Genomic DNA, 15,537 nt, shown 5'->3' on the forward strand with positions numbered 1-15,537 from the left:
AGCAACAGGATAGCAATACCTAGATATCCATGTATATATGTATGTATGTGTATATATATATATATCTTGGAGAGCTGAAATTATATACTGTCATTTTAAATTCTTCACTCGCAACCACTACCCTTACTTTATAGACTGAACAATGCATTGACATAACATAGTAATTAGAAGCTTTTCTCCAGTTCAGTGAAATCTAATGCATTGTATGTGTGCTGGTAAGCTTGTGTTTTCAAAGTATGCACATTTTTGTTACCCTTCTCCCTTAAAAAGAAAACCTGTAGATTTTTTTTTTAATTTAAAAATTATATTGCATGGCTCTCCCTCTCTCTTTAGCATTTTTCCTAGTGTTGATAGGATTGTGACTGTGAGTTAAATGGAAAGTGTGGGGTGATTCCTCCTGATGATTTTTTTATTATTATTTAAAAGGTATAATTTGCCACAGAAATGAATGTTAAGCCTTTGCTACTTAAATCAATCATTGCTAATTTATCCAGTAACTATTTTGCATGTTTTACTTTTTATGTTCATTGGATCTGGTTGTGAATATGTAATGAAGATTATCCAATGTATAACATTTAGAAGATATGGTCTCGGTGCTGTAAAAAAATGCAAATTTTACCTTCATTAGCACAACGGTGGCAGCAGTCATCACAAGCATTTACAGTAAATTAGCTATTTCCTTTCATGTAATTTAACTGAAATGCATGGATCAGACTGCAGTAGTCTAGGCAGAATTAGTATTTCTCCCATTATATTCAAACAGAAGTTTTTCTTTTAAATAAATCATACAGGGTACTTTGGTTTGGAATGAGGGATAGACATATTATATTTAAACCAATCCACCAGTTTAAAAATTCATCCATGTGCTAAATACTTTAAGTGTTTAACCAACATTTTTTTCTGATTGCATATCATTAATTACAGTTTTTAAAGTTTACTTGTTCAAAATATCTACATCTCTTCTGTTGCAAAACTTCTCGAGATAACTTACTCTGGCTGAAATCTAATTGCTAGACCCAACTAGACTAGATTGTTGAATGGCAGATTAACACTTCAGTAACTCATATTGGAGCTTGCCACCATTAGCCTGGGACTCAGCCGGGTCCAAGCCGTGCTCCACCAGCACTTTTTAGAAAGTCGGAAAGTTTTTCAACGTCTAAAAAGTGCTTGCGGAGTGCAGCTGGGACCCGGGCTGATGGCAGTTGGTGTTTCAGTGGCAATTTGGTGTGTGATAATCCCCGCCTCCATCCTGCATCCCAGCAGGATGGGAGGCTGGAGCCGGTTTAAAATGCTGAGTGATAAGCTCCACTGATTCATCACAGTGGTCTGGTCTGGATTGGGACTAGCAAATGGATTTTGCCCTATGTTTTTAAAATACAATAAAATAAAACAGTAATCCTAAATAGTCATCCCTACCTCCTGCCAGTCATGTCTCTTGGGGCTCCTGATTTTTGCTCAAGACATTTGCAGACCAGAGAAGTTTACATGGCTCCCTTCGCAGATGCTTTGCAGTCCAGTTGTTACCCTGCAATTAAAAGTTTATTTTAAAGATAACACACTTGAATATGCATTTGAAAAATATGTGATATTGGCATTAGATGTAAATAAAATGATTGTGCAATTAATGCCTTGTACTCACAAGTATGCATCCTGACAATTACCTTCCATGAATGATGATAGCAATGTGATCATGGAACATTTAGAGTGAGTAAAGCAAAAGGAGGAGACTTAGCATTTCAAGGTAAGCATGTACTTAGACAGGACTTTGCAATATATCTGAAAATATTGCAGAAGTATCCAAAAGGAATTAACACAGCATGCTGACCACACAGTTACTGGTTTTTAATCTATACATTGCATGTTTGGTCTTGAGAAACCATTACCAGTGGCTTCCCTCAGGATCTGCATAGTGTGTTTGTACAAAGCTAACTAAAGCACAAAAGAAACACCTTTGGTGTGATCTTCTGGGTTTCAAAGTACAAGCAAACTGTGAGCAACTATGCCTCCCCCCCCCCCCGCACATACATAAAGAAAGGGTTAATACAGATGCCCTTGTTATGTAAATATCATGTTAATTCTTATACAGAACTGTGTTCCATGGAAATTTATAGCACAAAAGCACCAATGAACTTTGGCCTTGACTCCACAAAGATAATCATTTTATGTCTCTGTGTCTAAAAGCTGCCAGGCTTTTCATGTTTTATGTGTTTGTTTCTTAAACCCAGCATTATGGTAAACCATGGTCTTTATAAAGTGTTCTAGCTAGTCTGGTCTAGATTTTCAAGTACACATAAGTGGTCATAAGCAGTTATAATAGCTCAACAAATAAAAAAAGGACTTTGATATTTTAAGCAAGTCCTTGTTCTCACAAGGGAACATAGCTCTCCTATAGTGAATTGAGCCTTTAATCCATCTAATCCAGTACTGTATATGAGGCAGTTGGCTGGAAGGGACTCTTTGAGGTCACATGCAAAATCTTCCCCATCTTGTTTCCTGAGAGCCAACACTTGGTGATGGTCAGAATTGTCCTTTACCCTTGTATTTGTAAATAAAACAGTCTTTACCTACATGGGAAAAATGTGTTCAAAGTAAGAGGTTCCACTAAGACAATTAAATCTAGTTATATAACTATTCACTAGACTGAGCCAGCATTACCATGCATTACTATAAATGGTTACTGTGCAGTTGGTACAAGCATGTAAATGTATTTTTAATAGGGAAAACTGACTACTTGGTCAACAATTTTTAAATTTTGCTGGCATTCTGCTATGAAAAACCTGGTTCATGACCTCTACTACCCAGGAATATGAGAGATTTCTTTCATAAAGAAGCTTCCCCTTTTCCTTTCATCTTCCTTTCATTATTGAAATTATTAGTCCTCTCACAACTGGAATTTTATAGTTTCCTCAGAATCTATGCAATACTATTCACCAAATTTCAAAATCAAAGCAAAACTGAGTAGATTGTACTTATTGAACTTTCTTCAGAATAGGAATCTATGTCAGGAAGAAAACATCTAGACTAGCCCGCCTTCCAACATACTTTCTGTGTTTAGCAGAGTGCTGTTTTGCCTAATATAGGAAGAATTTTAAACATTGCATTGCTTCCTGTAATTAAAACAGCACAACCAGGGAAACCATACCATTATGACATTTCTAAACATGCTGTTTTTAACACTTTAATAGATAACAGAAATGATTTTGTTCTGGTGTATCCAGTTGCCCATTTTTAAGAGAAGCAAGGATAATAGCAAGAAAACTCAACATGAGAAAAAATAGAAAAGACAATGAAGGAAACACTGTGTCCTCCTGAGAAAAAGAAATGACAGGATTTTTGTAACCTTTCACATTTTCAGTGTATTTCCTACACCTCACTGAGCAAGTATATATCAATATTTAACCATCCTTGAACAACTTTAACATATTTAACATCTGGATTTTAATGTCATTTTGACCTCATTCTGATAGTCTTGTTCTAGTGTTTTCATTTTAGTGAGGAAGAATATTAGATACAACTGTAGAATAGCAGTGACTTAAAAAAAAGAGTACCCTGAATATAAAAACAGCCATGCTGGATCAAATCAAATTCTGCTGACACAGTGGCCGATGAAATGCCTTCACAAAGCATCTGTATTTTGCTATATCTTCTGTTAACTGATTTTGTCTAAAGCAAAACTTGGAAAAGCTTTTTCTCTGTGTGGACAACAGCTTTTGGAAACCAGGGTGTGTTTTCTGTAGCACACAGATTCAGTGAGTTATAGTTCCAAAATGTAAATTTTGCAAACTCCAGTCTGAAGTATAATAATGTAATATGGTAAATATAGGCAACACCATTACCTTCTCCCCGCTATATAGTAACAACAGCCACTGCATTGATTTATTTGTGGTGCATGGTGCACATAATGAGTATGGCAGGCTCTTTTCATAGGTCTAGTAGTGGATAACATCTTTGGCTTCAGGCTACAAAACCTAAGAAAGTTTTGGTCAATTCACTGCCCAAGAATTCTCCATCTGTAGTGAATGTATAATTTTTGTGGACTCAGCTCAGCAGTTCCAAAATTTCTTTCAGATTAAGAAGTTGTATCAGATTAGGACAGGGATGTGTTTGAGTAAACCTCTTTCTGGAAGCTACTAAGCAGCTCTAGGGTCATCATTATTATTATTATTATTATTGTTTTGCTTAGTCCAAATTAACTTCACACAAATATGAAACATATAACACCTATTAAACCCTTAGTCCACTGCAACATGTCTGCCATCATGTATTTAAGAAGATTGTCCAAATTTAAATTGCGCATAGTTGTTTAATGTTTTCATTGTCTGTAATTACTGTTTACATACAAACTGTTTATATACAAAGTGTGATATATCCTAGTAAATAAAAAATAAAAATTGTAATATATTAATTTGGCAGGGGCACTGTTGTATGGATATTTTAGATCTAATTTGCACTACAGAAATAATGCAGCTTGACACCACTTTAACTGCCATGAGTCAATGCTGCAGAATCCTGAGATTTGTAATTTGTTGTGGCACCACAGCACTCTGACAGGGAAGTCTAAATGTCTCAAAAAACTACAAATCCCAGAATTCCATAGCATTGAACTGTTGCAGTTAAAGTGGTTTCAAACTGCATTATTACTTCAGTGCAGATTAGACCTTGGAGAATGAACTGAGACTTGATTCTCCTTCTTCAGGGACCTTCCTTGAAAAAGTAAACCCTATAGCTGAGTTAGTAAAGAATCAAGTACCGGACCTTTTCGAACAGCTGGTAACTGTCCCACTCTCTTGACATTATACTGATGTTCTGAAATTGATGCTAATGGCAATAGACTATAATGTACTATGGCTGTATTGGCCCACATGCTCTTATGTGATTGTAGTAGCACAAGGCCCATTATGCTTGTTCAGGAGTAGGAATCATGTGGCACTCCAGATGTTGTTTGACTGCAACTCTTAGCATTCTTCACCTTTGGCTGTGCTGGTTAGGGTTGCTGGGGGCTGCAGTTCAACATCTTCTACAGGGCTGAATGATTCATAAACCTGCAGATTTACAGATTGCATGCAGTTTTGCAAGGCATTAGCATAAGCAGTTGTGCTGCTGGGTCAGTTTTGCAACCAGTTGCACAAACTAGCCAAACTGTACTAGCAAGTATCTTTATGCCTCCAATATTAAATTGTATGTGTGCTTTTATCTATTACAGATGGATAGAATATTTTTTAAAAATCATTGGAAAATAGTTGAAAAACATGTTTCTCAAATGTTGAGAAAAATCCTAGACTGATGAGAAATTTTGCAGTTTGGGATTTATTCTGTGCAAAATTTGCACGTTGTTTTGCTCAGAAGATGCTGTTTTCTGCAAGTGAAACAGGCTTTTCTGTGCAAAAAATATTTCTGCACTTAAATACTATTTTCTGCAGAAAACAACCATGTGCAAATTTTGTACAGGGAGAGTACCACAATGTAAAGTTTTCAAAGACACAAATAGGAAGAAAATTGCTAGAATTTGCTTCTTTAAACATAAATGAATTGCATCCTTATAAAGTATTCATAGTTAATGTAACAGTAGTGTAAAAATATATGCATGACGTGCCATGGTTGTCATTTTCTGGCTCTGCCAGCTGGATGACGTGCCATGGTTGTCATTTTCTGGCTCTGCCAGCTGACTGTTTCTGAACTGCCAACAAACTGTAAAGACATCTGGAAGAATGGACAGACAGCTGTGTTATTGGCACCACCCATACTCCAGTTCTATATCTAATAGCAATAATAGATGTCCTAAGAGATAAAACATGCAGCAAAATTCCTGTGTTAATAAAAATGACTTTTTTGCTAGCTATTACACAACTAGCAATGAAACTAGAGCAATAGGAAATCACTTTCCATAAATCCAGTGATTAGCAACCTTGTAGAATAATAGCACCTTTCAGGGGGCATGTTTTGAGTCATGAGAATCACAGTATAGTAGCGTCTCAAAGAATGGCAATCATTATGACAAATCTTGTTGATATATGGGTCTTGCAGCCATGGTTTCTTTATGAAAGATATTTCAAATTCATTAGCACTAAACAATTAGATATGTGTTGCTAATTAGATATATAGAAATTAGCTTTATATTCCCTTTAAGATTTTCTAGGTTATTCCTTTTCCTTAAAACTTTCAGCAGTTCTGACCTCCAGATGAAATAATGGCTTCCTATTGCTCCCAACATAATATAATAGTGATCTGGAATTTCTTGGACTCTGACTCCTGAGAGTACTTTATAGTATCTTATTAATTATAAGGGATGTGTGGAAATCCATAAAGAACCAGATCAAGCATCATTGAGCATCTTGGTGTAAAACAGGTGGAAAGTTACTATATTACTAAACTCTCCTGAAACTGTATTTGCTAAGTATAGGAGGGATGTCATTATGTTCTCAAAAGTGCCTTTAAGTGAGTAAACTATTTTCAAAGAAACAGAGCATTAGTATGCACTACTGTTTCCATATAAATTTGTTGGATTCTATGATATTAAAATAGCCATGTACAAGGAATTCCAGTCTTTAGGGTACATTTTGAATGCAAGAGCACTTAATCTTTTGGTAGGTGACTTTCAGTTGTATGGTAGAATTCTTCATTGTCAAATATATTCACATAATTCAGTACTGGTGATCATGCATCTCTCCAGTATAAACCAGATGATACCCTGCAAACAAATTGCCATGCAACATAAGGTGATCTTTCTGTGTGGATTAGCATAAAGAAAAACCTAAGTGGATGGCAACAACATGCACCATGTTTGAGTAATTTTAATGCAACACAACTGTAAGAAATTAGTCATGATCCTCATTTGAGGAATCATTTACAGCTATGTTGGCTTTTATTCATTCCTGCACACAGCCAGTTGGTAATCAATTAGCCAGTAGTTTCAATATTTGCTAATAGGTCTTTCTGCTTTTCTTTCATTTTTCCATCTGGGGAATTGCACCCATAGTATGTACTTTCATATGAAGTATGTAGCTAGATACATCTGTAGAAGCCTTCATCTGCATGCACAGATACTTGGCTGGGTCAAGGCAATTGACTTCAGTAACACTAGCACAATGCCACTCTGGTGGCTTGATTGTAGTCTCCATATTTTCAATCAAGCTTTCCTTCTAAGGAAGGAAATCTTGTGAGTCTGGGATTAATATAAAAATGATGCGATGCGAGTCAGGCCTTTAAACAAACTCCTTTCAAGCATTAAAAAGATTTTAAAATGTAAATCTGTATGTCATAGGATAGTAATGTATGCCATGCTTTCCATTTGTTACAGAGAATTATATACTGTAAATGTTATATTTGTAACATGAATATGATCCCAAAAGTCTTCTGCTTCATATTAAAATATAATCATAAAGTTGCTTCTAAGGCAAAGCAATGCACAGAGCTTTGAAAATGGTCAAGTCTTTTCCAAGGATCAGCAATAAACAAAGGCCCTTTGGCAAACCGTAGCAATTGGATTTTAGCATCCTTATTTAAAATTATTGTTGTTTAAAACCCAAAGATGAACTTTTATTACCACTCTGTATTAGTGCTTTAAAGATTCTAGCCATAAAACTATTAGTGGAACAATTCAGCCTAACTGAATCCATTTGCTCTAGAAGCATTGTCCATCTTCTGCCTTTATTACATCATTTTTGAGCCCTGATTGCATTATTTTGGAGCATGGTTTGCTATAATATTAGCCTACTCTAACCTGATGGATTTTGTTTTCTTTAAAACATTCAATCTACAAATGCATCTCCATTCTGTAACCAGGACTGCAATATACCTGGTACATTTTGTAGAAGTAAAATAGTTGCCTATATCCCAAGAGAAAATTACACGTCTTTTGAAGTTAAAAAAAAAATCTCTTTATGGCATTATTTTTAAAGAGATCATTATGACAAAGAGAATGATTTCCAGCATTTCTGACTTAACACTTAGATTCATTTAGTTTTCAGTAGGTTTTAGCCTCCTTCACTCTCAAGTGGGTGTTTGTGGTCCAGAGGCTAAATCTTTATCCTGCTTTCAGATCACCTTATATTGAAGTGCCACCTAAATTAACTTAGTTAGGTATATGGACATGCTTAATCCCTGTGTTAAATTAGGCTATTTACAGTGACTTTGAAATTTCATGGTTGTAATTTAAGTAGCAGCACATATATTCAGGGAGGATGTAGAATATGGATATAGCTGGAGGCTGTTTTGATACTTTTGCTGCCACTGTCCCAACAGTTGGAAGAGACAAGCTGTTTCTTGAACCAAATATTGTTTGTCTCTTTGGCAATTGAATGTTTCTCTTGTGTAAAATCCAAAGATAAACTTTTATTACCACTTCGTTCTCCCTTTGTCTGGTTCTCCCCCAGGTATTAGGTATCTGTAACACTTATACTGGCTGAGGCCCGTAGATTACACATTCCTTAGAAAGGATTTTTTTAAATGAGCAGAATATCAAAACAGCTGTCCCTCATAGTTTGTGAAATGAATATTTAGGAACATACACATATAAATACTACATACATAGATTACATCATCTTTCTGGAAACTCGGGTAGCTCTTCTTGCTGAAGACCATAATGTGTAGTTCTACACAGGAAGAAGGTTCAGAGTTGTGCTCTTTTCTGCGTATATCTCTTCCTTCTCTGTTGTTGTTAAGTGTCCTCTCATTGGCTTTGACTTATGGCAACTCCAAAAATGAGAGTCCCCAAAACACTATGTTATTAAAGCCCTACTAAGGACTTGCAAACTCAGGCCTGAAATCCTTATAATGATCTAAGGTTTTGACAGTGGTTGATGTTTTTTAATACACTGTTTTGAAAATATTGGCAAACAGTTAGCCCCCTCATGCGATCAAATCATTCTGAAACTTTACTTTTCCTGACAGAGTAGTGGCCTACTTTGAAAACAGAATAGCAGGGCCTGTCTGCATTTGCCTGAAACCTGAACCCATTACTTTAATGAATTAATAGAATCCAGAAGTGTAACATATCACGTGCACACACAGACATCACTGTATATGCTTGACGATGTTTTGCTGCCTCTTTAATAGTTGGGTTATGTTTTTCCCCCCTGAATATAGCTATGTTACGAATTAAATCCTGCAAAACTGTTAGGGAGGGGGAACCCATTTTGATTTGACTTGGACAGTTTTAGCTCCAGTATTGATGGAAAGGGAGGAATGTTAAACACATGGGAGCCAGATTTGCCACTATATACACAGCCTAATTTCATTTATTCTCATTTTATGCCCCTGTCAGACCACCGCTCTTGATAAGGAGAGGCAGGTTTTCCGACGAAGACGCAACCCGGATGTGAGGGAACGTTACAAGGCACAGCAAGCACCTCCTGAACTCAACTCCGAATCGGAAGACTATTCACCAAGTTCATCTGAGACTGTTCGCTCACCTAATTCACCCTTTTAATAAACCACTTCTGCTGAAGGTCTTGGCTTAACCCTTTGAGATTCTGAAAAAAAGTCCTCCAAACCCATGTGCAACTGTTTCATTTGATTTTTGTCTATATCAGTTGCTTGACGAAGGAACCAGAAAAAGGGTGTTTACAGTATCTTTGTAATAATAATTTCCTAAATGACTGAAATGATCTTGTTCTCTGTCTAGATTGTGACTTGCTGCTAATATGATCCTCAAAGGGTTAAGACGATTTTGCTTTTTTTAAAAATATATATACATATACATATATATATATATATATATATAATTTTCAAAAGGGGATAGAAGCAATGAATGTTTTCATCATTTGAGCTAGGAACTACTGTATGTGGCTTAAGCATATGTTAACCCTCTGAGTGCATAAATTTAAATTACCTTGAAACCTGGAACTTTATCATCAACACTTATTTTCCTACAGCTCTTTATTTGGTCATCTGACCAAAGTGGTAAATAATTACAGGAGATGGGCTTATATATATATGTGTATGTATATATATATATATATATATATATATATATATATATGGTTGTTTGCTTTTATGCATGGGTACAAAAAGTCACCCAATAGCAAGTGATACTTTTTTAAATGGGTGTAGTAATAAGTTACCTGCATTATTACTGGTAGCTGCTGGTGTCTCCTATGTCAGTGAGGCCATGAATCCACCCTGGGGTTTAGTTAGAACTTTAATGGCTATCCGAGGTACTGAACAAGTTTGGGGGATAAGGTTCAGCATCCCGGAGAGCATCGTTTATTAAAACCCAGGAGATTATCAGATGAGGGACGGGACAGGGACAGGAGCAAAACAGATCACAATCCCGTTCTTATCACAATTGCTCGAAAGGATATCATACACGTCGTGCTTATCTGGTGATTATCCTGTAAGTGAAGTGGAATTGTCCTGTCACTAGTATTAACGGATTATTCAGTTAATGATAAATGAAGGGAAATGATGGAACAATTCCACCTCATTGATGGAACAATGACAGGATCAGCATGTTGTTGTCAGAAAGTATTTTGTGAGATTGCATCAATTGCACTTCAGTGTTAGGATAATAACTGGATAAGTGCAATGTCATATGAAAGTTCTTCGCACAATCATGCAATAAGGATGGGAAAAGGACGTACTTTTCCCTGTGTGATAATCTCCTCAGAGGAGAACCATTGCCCCAGTGAAATGGAAGCTACCAGGCACTTCTTGTAGAGCTCACAAAGCTGGTTTGACCTCCAAGCTGGTTCTTAGGAAAATCTTGCTGGCTCTTAAATATTTTTGAATAACCTGCAACCTCCTCTTACGCTATTACATCTAGGGAGTCTAATAATTTGTAAGCTCATAAACTACCATTTAAAAATGGTAGTTGAGTTTCCCCCCCACTGGCAGTAGAACTGCCTAAGAACAAGATACTGAGAGTAGTGTAGCAACTCTGCATTTCCGCCTGCAGTTCTCTGGTTGCAAAGCTATTTTTTGGGAGTCTGTTTGAAAAAGTACTCAACTTCTGTAGCATATAGAATTTTACTTTCTACTTATTTATGTCTTTTGGGTTGTTGTTGTTGTTTTTTATCTGCACAGAGGATACATTGGAAGACTACATATGGGAGGCAGCAATAAATATAATCAATTTTTAAGTACCACGGATTCTTTATTCAGAGAAAACTCTTGCGTTGCTCTTATGATGAGGAATTCTATTCACAGTGAGTGCAACAAAATGCTTTCAGAAGGAAATCATTATATTACAGAAACTGTACTTTAAGAAAGAAGATTTCCCAACATCAATAAAATTTGATTTAAAAATCATGGAATAAATCCAGCATTAGTCCTACATAGAGGACTAGAAGCATCAGTTTTCAGTAGGTCTATTCTAAGGAGAACTAATGTGAAATTTATTCCTAAATGAATAGTGCTTTTCCCCCTAATACAGCATTCCCCAATCTGGTGGCCCAGGTGTGTTGAATTACAATACGGTGCACCACATGCTGGCTGCGGATGATGACCCATACTTCTTGGATACACCAGAGTTAGAGAAAGCTGGCTTTGTGTGCTTGTATGAATATTGTTTCCCAGAGTTTAATGTGAAAGTTTAATGCATATGAAAGATAGCATGTAGGATAAAAATTCCAAAACTTTGTGTTAATTGGCATTTTGAAAATATAATTAAATGAAAGCCTTCATCTTCACATAATTAAATGACATTTAACTTTTTGAAAATGTTGACTCCAAATGTAATAATGCTTGTAAAAACTGTATCTTTTCAGTCACTCCAACTGGGCTTTTTATTCTTGTAAAACTTCCTTTTTAGATATAATTCTGAATAAAGGATGTTGAAAACCATTTGATCCTGCAGACATTGGTGGAGTGCAATTCCCATCAGCCCTAGCCAGCTCAGCCAATGATGAGGGATTATGGGAGCTGCAGTCCAACAATATCTCTACTTTAGCAGAAATGTTAGATATTGAAATGAAATCTCACATTCAGGTTTTAGAAGTGTTGCCTTGATATTTGAGAGGCAAAATAACTAATGGGGCAGGGGGGCATCCCCAAAAGGCTGCAATCCTGTTCTCATTGGGGCTGTTTATAGTTAGTGGCAATTGTGCAGCCAAAACTCTGGCAAAGACTTGAGCCAAGAAAGTGCAAGACACTTGATTATATCATAATATCAAATACGTTAGAGCCATCTCTGCCAAATTGCTTGCCAGTTTCATCACAGGCATTCATCTCAAAAGTGAGTTATACATAAGCTGAGTGCAAAGTTAGTTCATTTGAGATGGAGCACAGTGTGTAAGCACTAGAATAGTTCTTGCACACTCCTCCATTACATGATCTTTTATGAAAAAGCAGTGCTTTTGAGAATCAGTGCCAGTACAAGTCAGTGATTGCACTGAAAAGATGTGCAGGACCTATCCACATGGCTATGTGCAAGTCTACTTATCAACTTTTAGGCATGTGGGAGAAGGGAAGCAGTGAGCCTGAGGCTTATTTCCCCTACTCGGTGTATCAATGTGTAGTCAGACTCATAGAGCTTATAGAGCTGGCCAAGCATCAAAATCACATTGATAATTTTAATAATGCAAGAATTTATTGCACAATAGTATGGTTCAACTGTTTCAAACCTAATTCTTACAACAATTATTGACTGCTAAGTATTTTTTATGTGTGTGTGTGTTGCTTCTCTATGAACTTCATAAACAAAAATCTGAAGGTGCATCTAGCATCAGCAAATTATGAAATTTCCCTTAAGCAGTTTTGCTTATTCATCATTGGAGCTGTTTGTATATAGTTACTGTTTTAAAAACCAGTCCCCAGTTTCACATGTGATATGATCTGTATGCAAGAGCATGTGAGAAATTAGAGTAAAATAGGTAATTAAAAAGGTTGAAAGTGCTTGTCTGATGCACTGGCAAACAATTGGTCCAATAAAATAATTCATAATTCCACAAATATATACAATTTTGTCCATTTCTTTTTGGTTTGCAACTGTCTCCCTACTTTGTCCTTAAGAACTGATGGTCTATATTTCTCCTGACTCTGATCTGTTTTTATGTGTTTTGTATTGAGACATCGGCATACACTTTTATTTTTATTATTCAACCAAGGCAAAATCATAGTTTAATCTAGACTGGTGAGAACGAAAACAGGAAAAGGAAGCTTCTTAGATTACAGCATCATGGGTAGGGATGAGAACTGAAAGCAATGGTTTCGATATCCCAAGTCTTTTAGGCCCTGAGAATTTGTCAACTATTTTTGTTTCCACACTCACTGGTAGTTTGCTGAAAATGCATGTGCAGCCAGGGGGCATCACAAGGTCAGTGAGAATGGCAAACATGGAGTTGCTTCACAACCAGCTGACAAGCTTTGAATCATTTTTATGAATATGTTCTGTGTTAGGGTGTCGGGGGGGGGGGGGGGATGTAGTTTCAAAACCCTAAATGACAGGTGAACCCTAATGGCTCTGAACAGGATCTTTTCCTGTTGCAGAAGGACAGTTATTGTTTGGATTTTTATTGAAGTTTTTCTTTGATGACATAATCACACACATATTATTTGCACATTGCAAGATATAATAATATATTTTTAAGGCAGCAAACTCTGGTTGTTAGTGGGCTAAATCCAATTGCTAATTCCAACTGGAGTAGGTTTATTGAAATAACAGGATTTTGGTAACACATAAGTGTTGATTTATCATTCAGCAGCTGATGAAATGGGGAAAATCTAGTTGGAACTAACAATTGGATCTAGCCTACTATGTTCAATCAGTGGGTCTAATGTTAATTGGTGAAGGCAAATTCTTATTGATGGGTCTACAAATTAAATGCAGATCTCTTTATATTGGAAACTGTTTTGGCTGAAGTATGTTTGTGTAACAGGAAAGTGAAAACCAAATATTAAAGATGTTGCTTTCTTCTAATTACTGGTGGCTTTGTTAAAGTGAATGTTATCTTACAGTATCTTGGAAACAGACCCATATGTTTTACAAAATGCAAATTTATGTAAAAATAGGTAATTAAAAGATTATTAATCAACTAGATATTTTTAATTAGTTGACCTATGCTACTTGGAATACAAAGGAATCTACCCATCAGTATTTTATCACTGCCAAATATTCCTATAGAATGGTCAATAAGGTTTAGGAAATCCATTATAACTTGAATCACTGGTCCTTTGAAACAAATTAGACTTTGTACACATTGATGACTGAAAGAAACATTGATTTATGGCCAAAGGGTGTAGCCTGCAGGGCTGTGTGAGTGTTGTTATGACAAGTCACATAATATTCTTCCTGCTATAATAAATGCAATCCTGTGACGTAAAGTGCCATTAATAACATTCCTTCCTTGACTTTCCGTAGAGAAAGTGGCACTTTGAAAGCAAAGACTTTCATTCATCTTAATTAAGGAATATGAGCTGTGAGAAAATAACGCCTAAACATGCTTTATATTATGGCTGTGCAGCATCATGTGAAATCTGTGTGAAGTCTTCCCACCACTTCCTTTTTTATTTTTTTGTGAAACTAGGAATAACATTTTAAAAATGATATTGGAATCTCTTTCTTTCTTGCTCCATATTATACCATTTACAGACAAAAATTCCATCAACATCATGTCTCCTTGCTAATCCCATTCAAGAGTTTGATAGCTGGCTTATGTTTTATTGGCATTAACTGTATGAACTCTTTGAGAAGACACTTATGGCTTTTAATTTTCAAAATCCTTAAATGGGATGGTTTTCATCCTCTCATCCATCCACTTACACCCTACCTTTCCCCCAAAATAGGAACTGAAGATATTTTAGAAAAAACAAATATACATACCAAAAGATATCATATTGAAAGTTGGTTGAACAGTATACTTAAATAATGGTTGCATTTTGTTAGACAAATTCATACTGCACTTGATCTTAGACAAGGATACTTACCTGGCAGAGAGATACCGTGATAATGAGAAATGTATAAAATTCCATTTTAACTTAAACATGTTTGCAACATTATAGAACAAGGATCAGTTGACCAGAGTTGTAGACTTTTTATTGGGCAAATGCAGTAAAACTATTAACATTGCATAGGGTTTCCTTTCTTAAGTCCTTTTTACATATATACATTTTCTACATCATCACTGAAATGTCAAGTGATTACTGTCATGTGTGAAAGCATCATTACAGAGCAAACTTCAGAGGGAGGTTTCATTTAACATCAAAGATAGTGGACATTGTAGTAAGTCAGAATCCTGTAGGACTCAGCTTTATCAGGAATGATGCAGCATGCTTGTAGATACACTGCTTGACTACTCCCATCTAAACATGGTTTGTTTATTGTGATGTCTGAACCTGGCATTATGATGTAAACCAGAGCAGTAAGCTTAAGACTCTGATTTGTTATGGAGGGCCGAAGCAAGACTGCTGACTTCAAATGTTGCAATAAGCGAACCATGGATAGAAGACTTTGTGATTTATTTTGCTGCTATACCTTACAGTAGAAGTGATCACGTAGCTTATACTAGCATGCTGTATCATTCATTGGCATCTAATACAGTCAATAGATTGAATCTAGACTTACTCATATGTAGGGTAGACCCACTGAAATAAATGAGATTT

At 36.0% G+C, this 15,537-nt stretch overlaps 1 protein-coding gene across 2 annotated transcripts in view; it reads left to right on the plus strand.

Annotated features, from left to right (window-relative positions):
- The window catches only part of DCLK1 (doublecortin like kinase 1), a 287,750-nt gene extending 272,470 nt beyond the window's left edge, over positions 1-15,280 (plus strand). The window contains exon 17 of one of the 2 annotated variants that reach the window (XM_089512502.1): positions 9,263-15,280. In XM_089512502.1, coding sequence (XP_089368628.1) covers positions 9,263-9,427 — 165 coding nt within the window. In that variant the 3' untranslated portion in view covers positions 9,428-15,280. The remainder of the gene's footprint in view (positions 1-9,262) is intronic. The other variant, XM_089512503.1, reaches the window with a different exon arrangement.
- Positions 15,281-15,537: the final 257 nt, after the last annotated feature.

The sequence above is a fragment of the Sceloporus occidentalis genome, unplaced genomic scaffold (assembly GCF_023333645.1).
Source record: "Sceloporus occidentalis isolate IW3139 unplaced genomic scaffold, rSceOcc1.0.p SCAF_2, whole genome shotgun sequence".
Taxonomy (NCBI): Eukaryota; Metazoa; Chordata; class Lepidosauria; order Squamata; family Phrynosomatidae; genus Sceloporus; species Sceloporus occidentalis.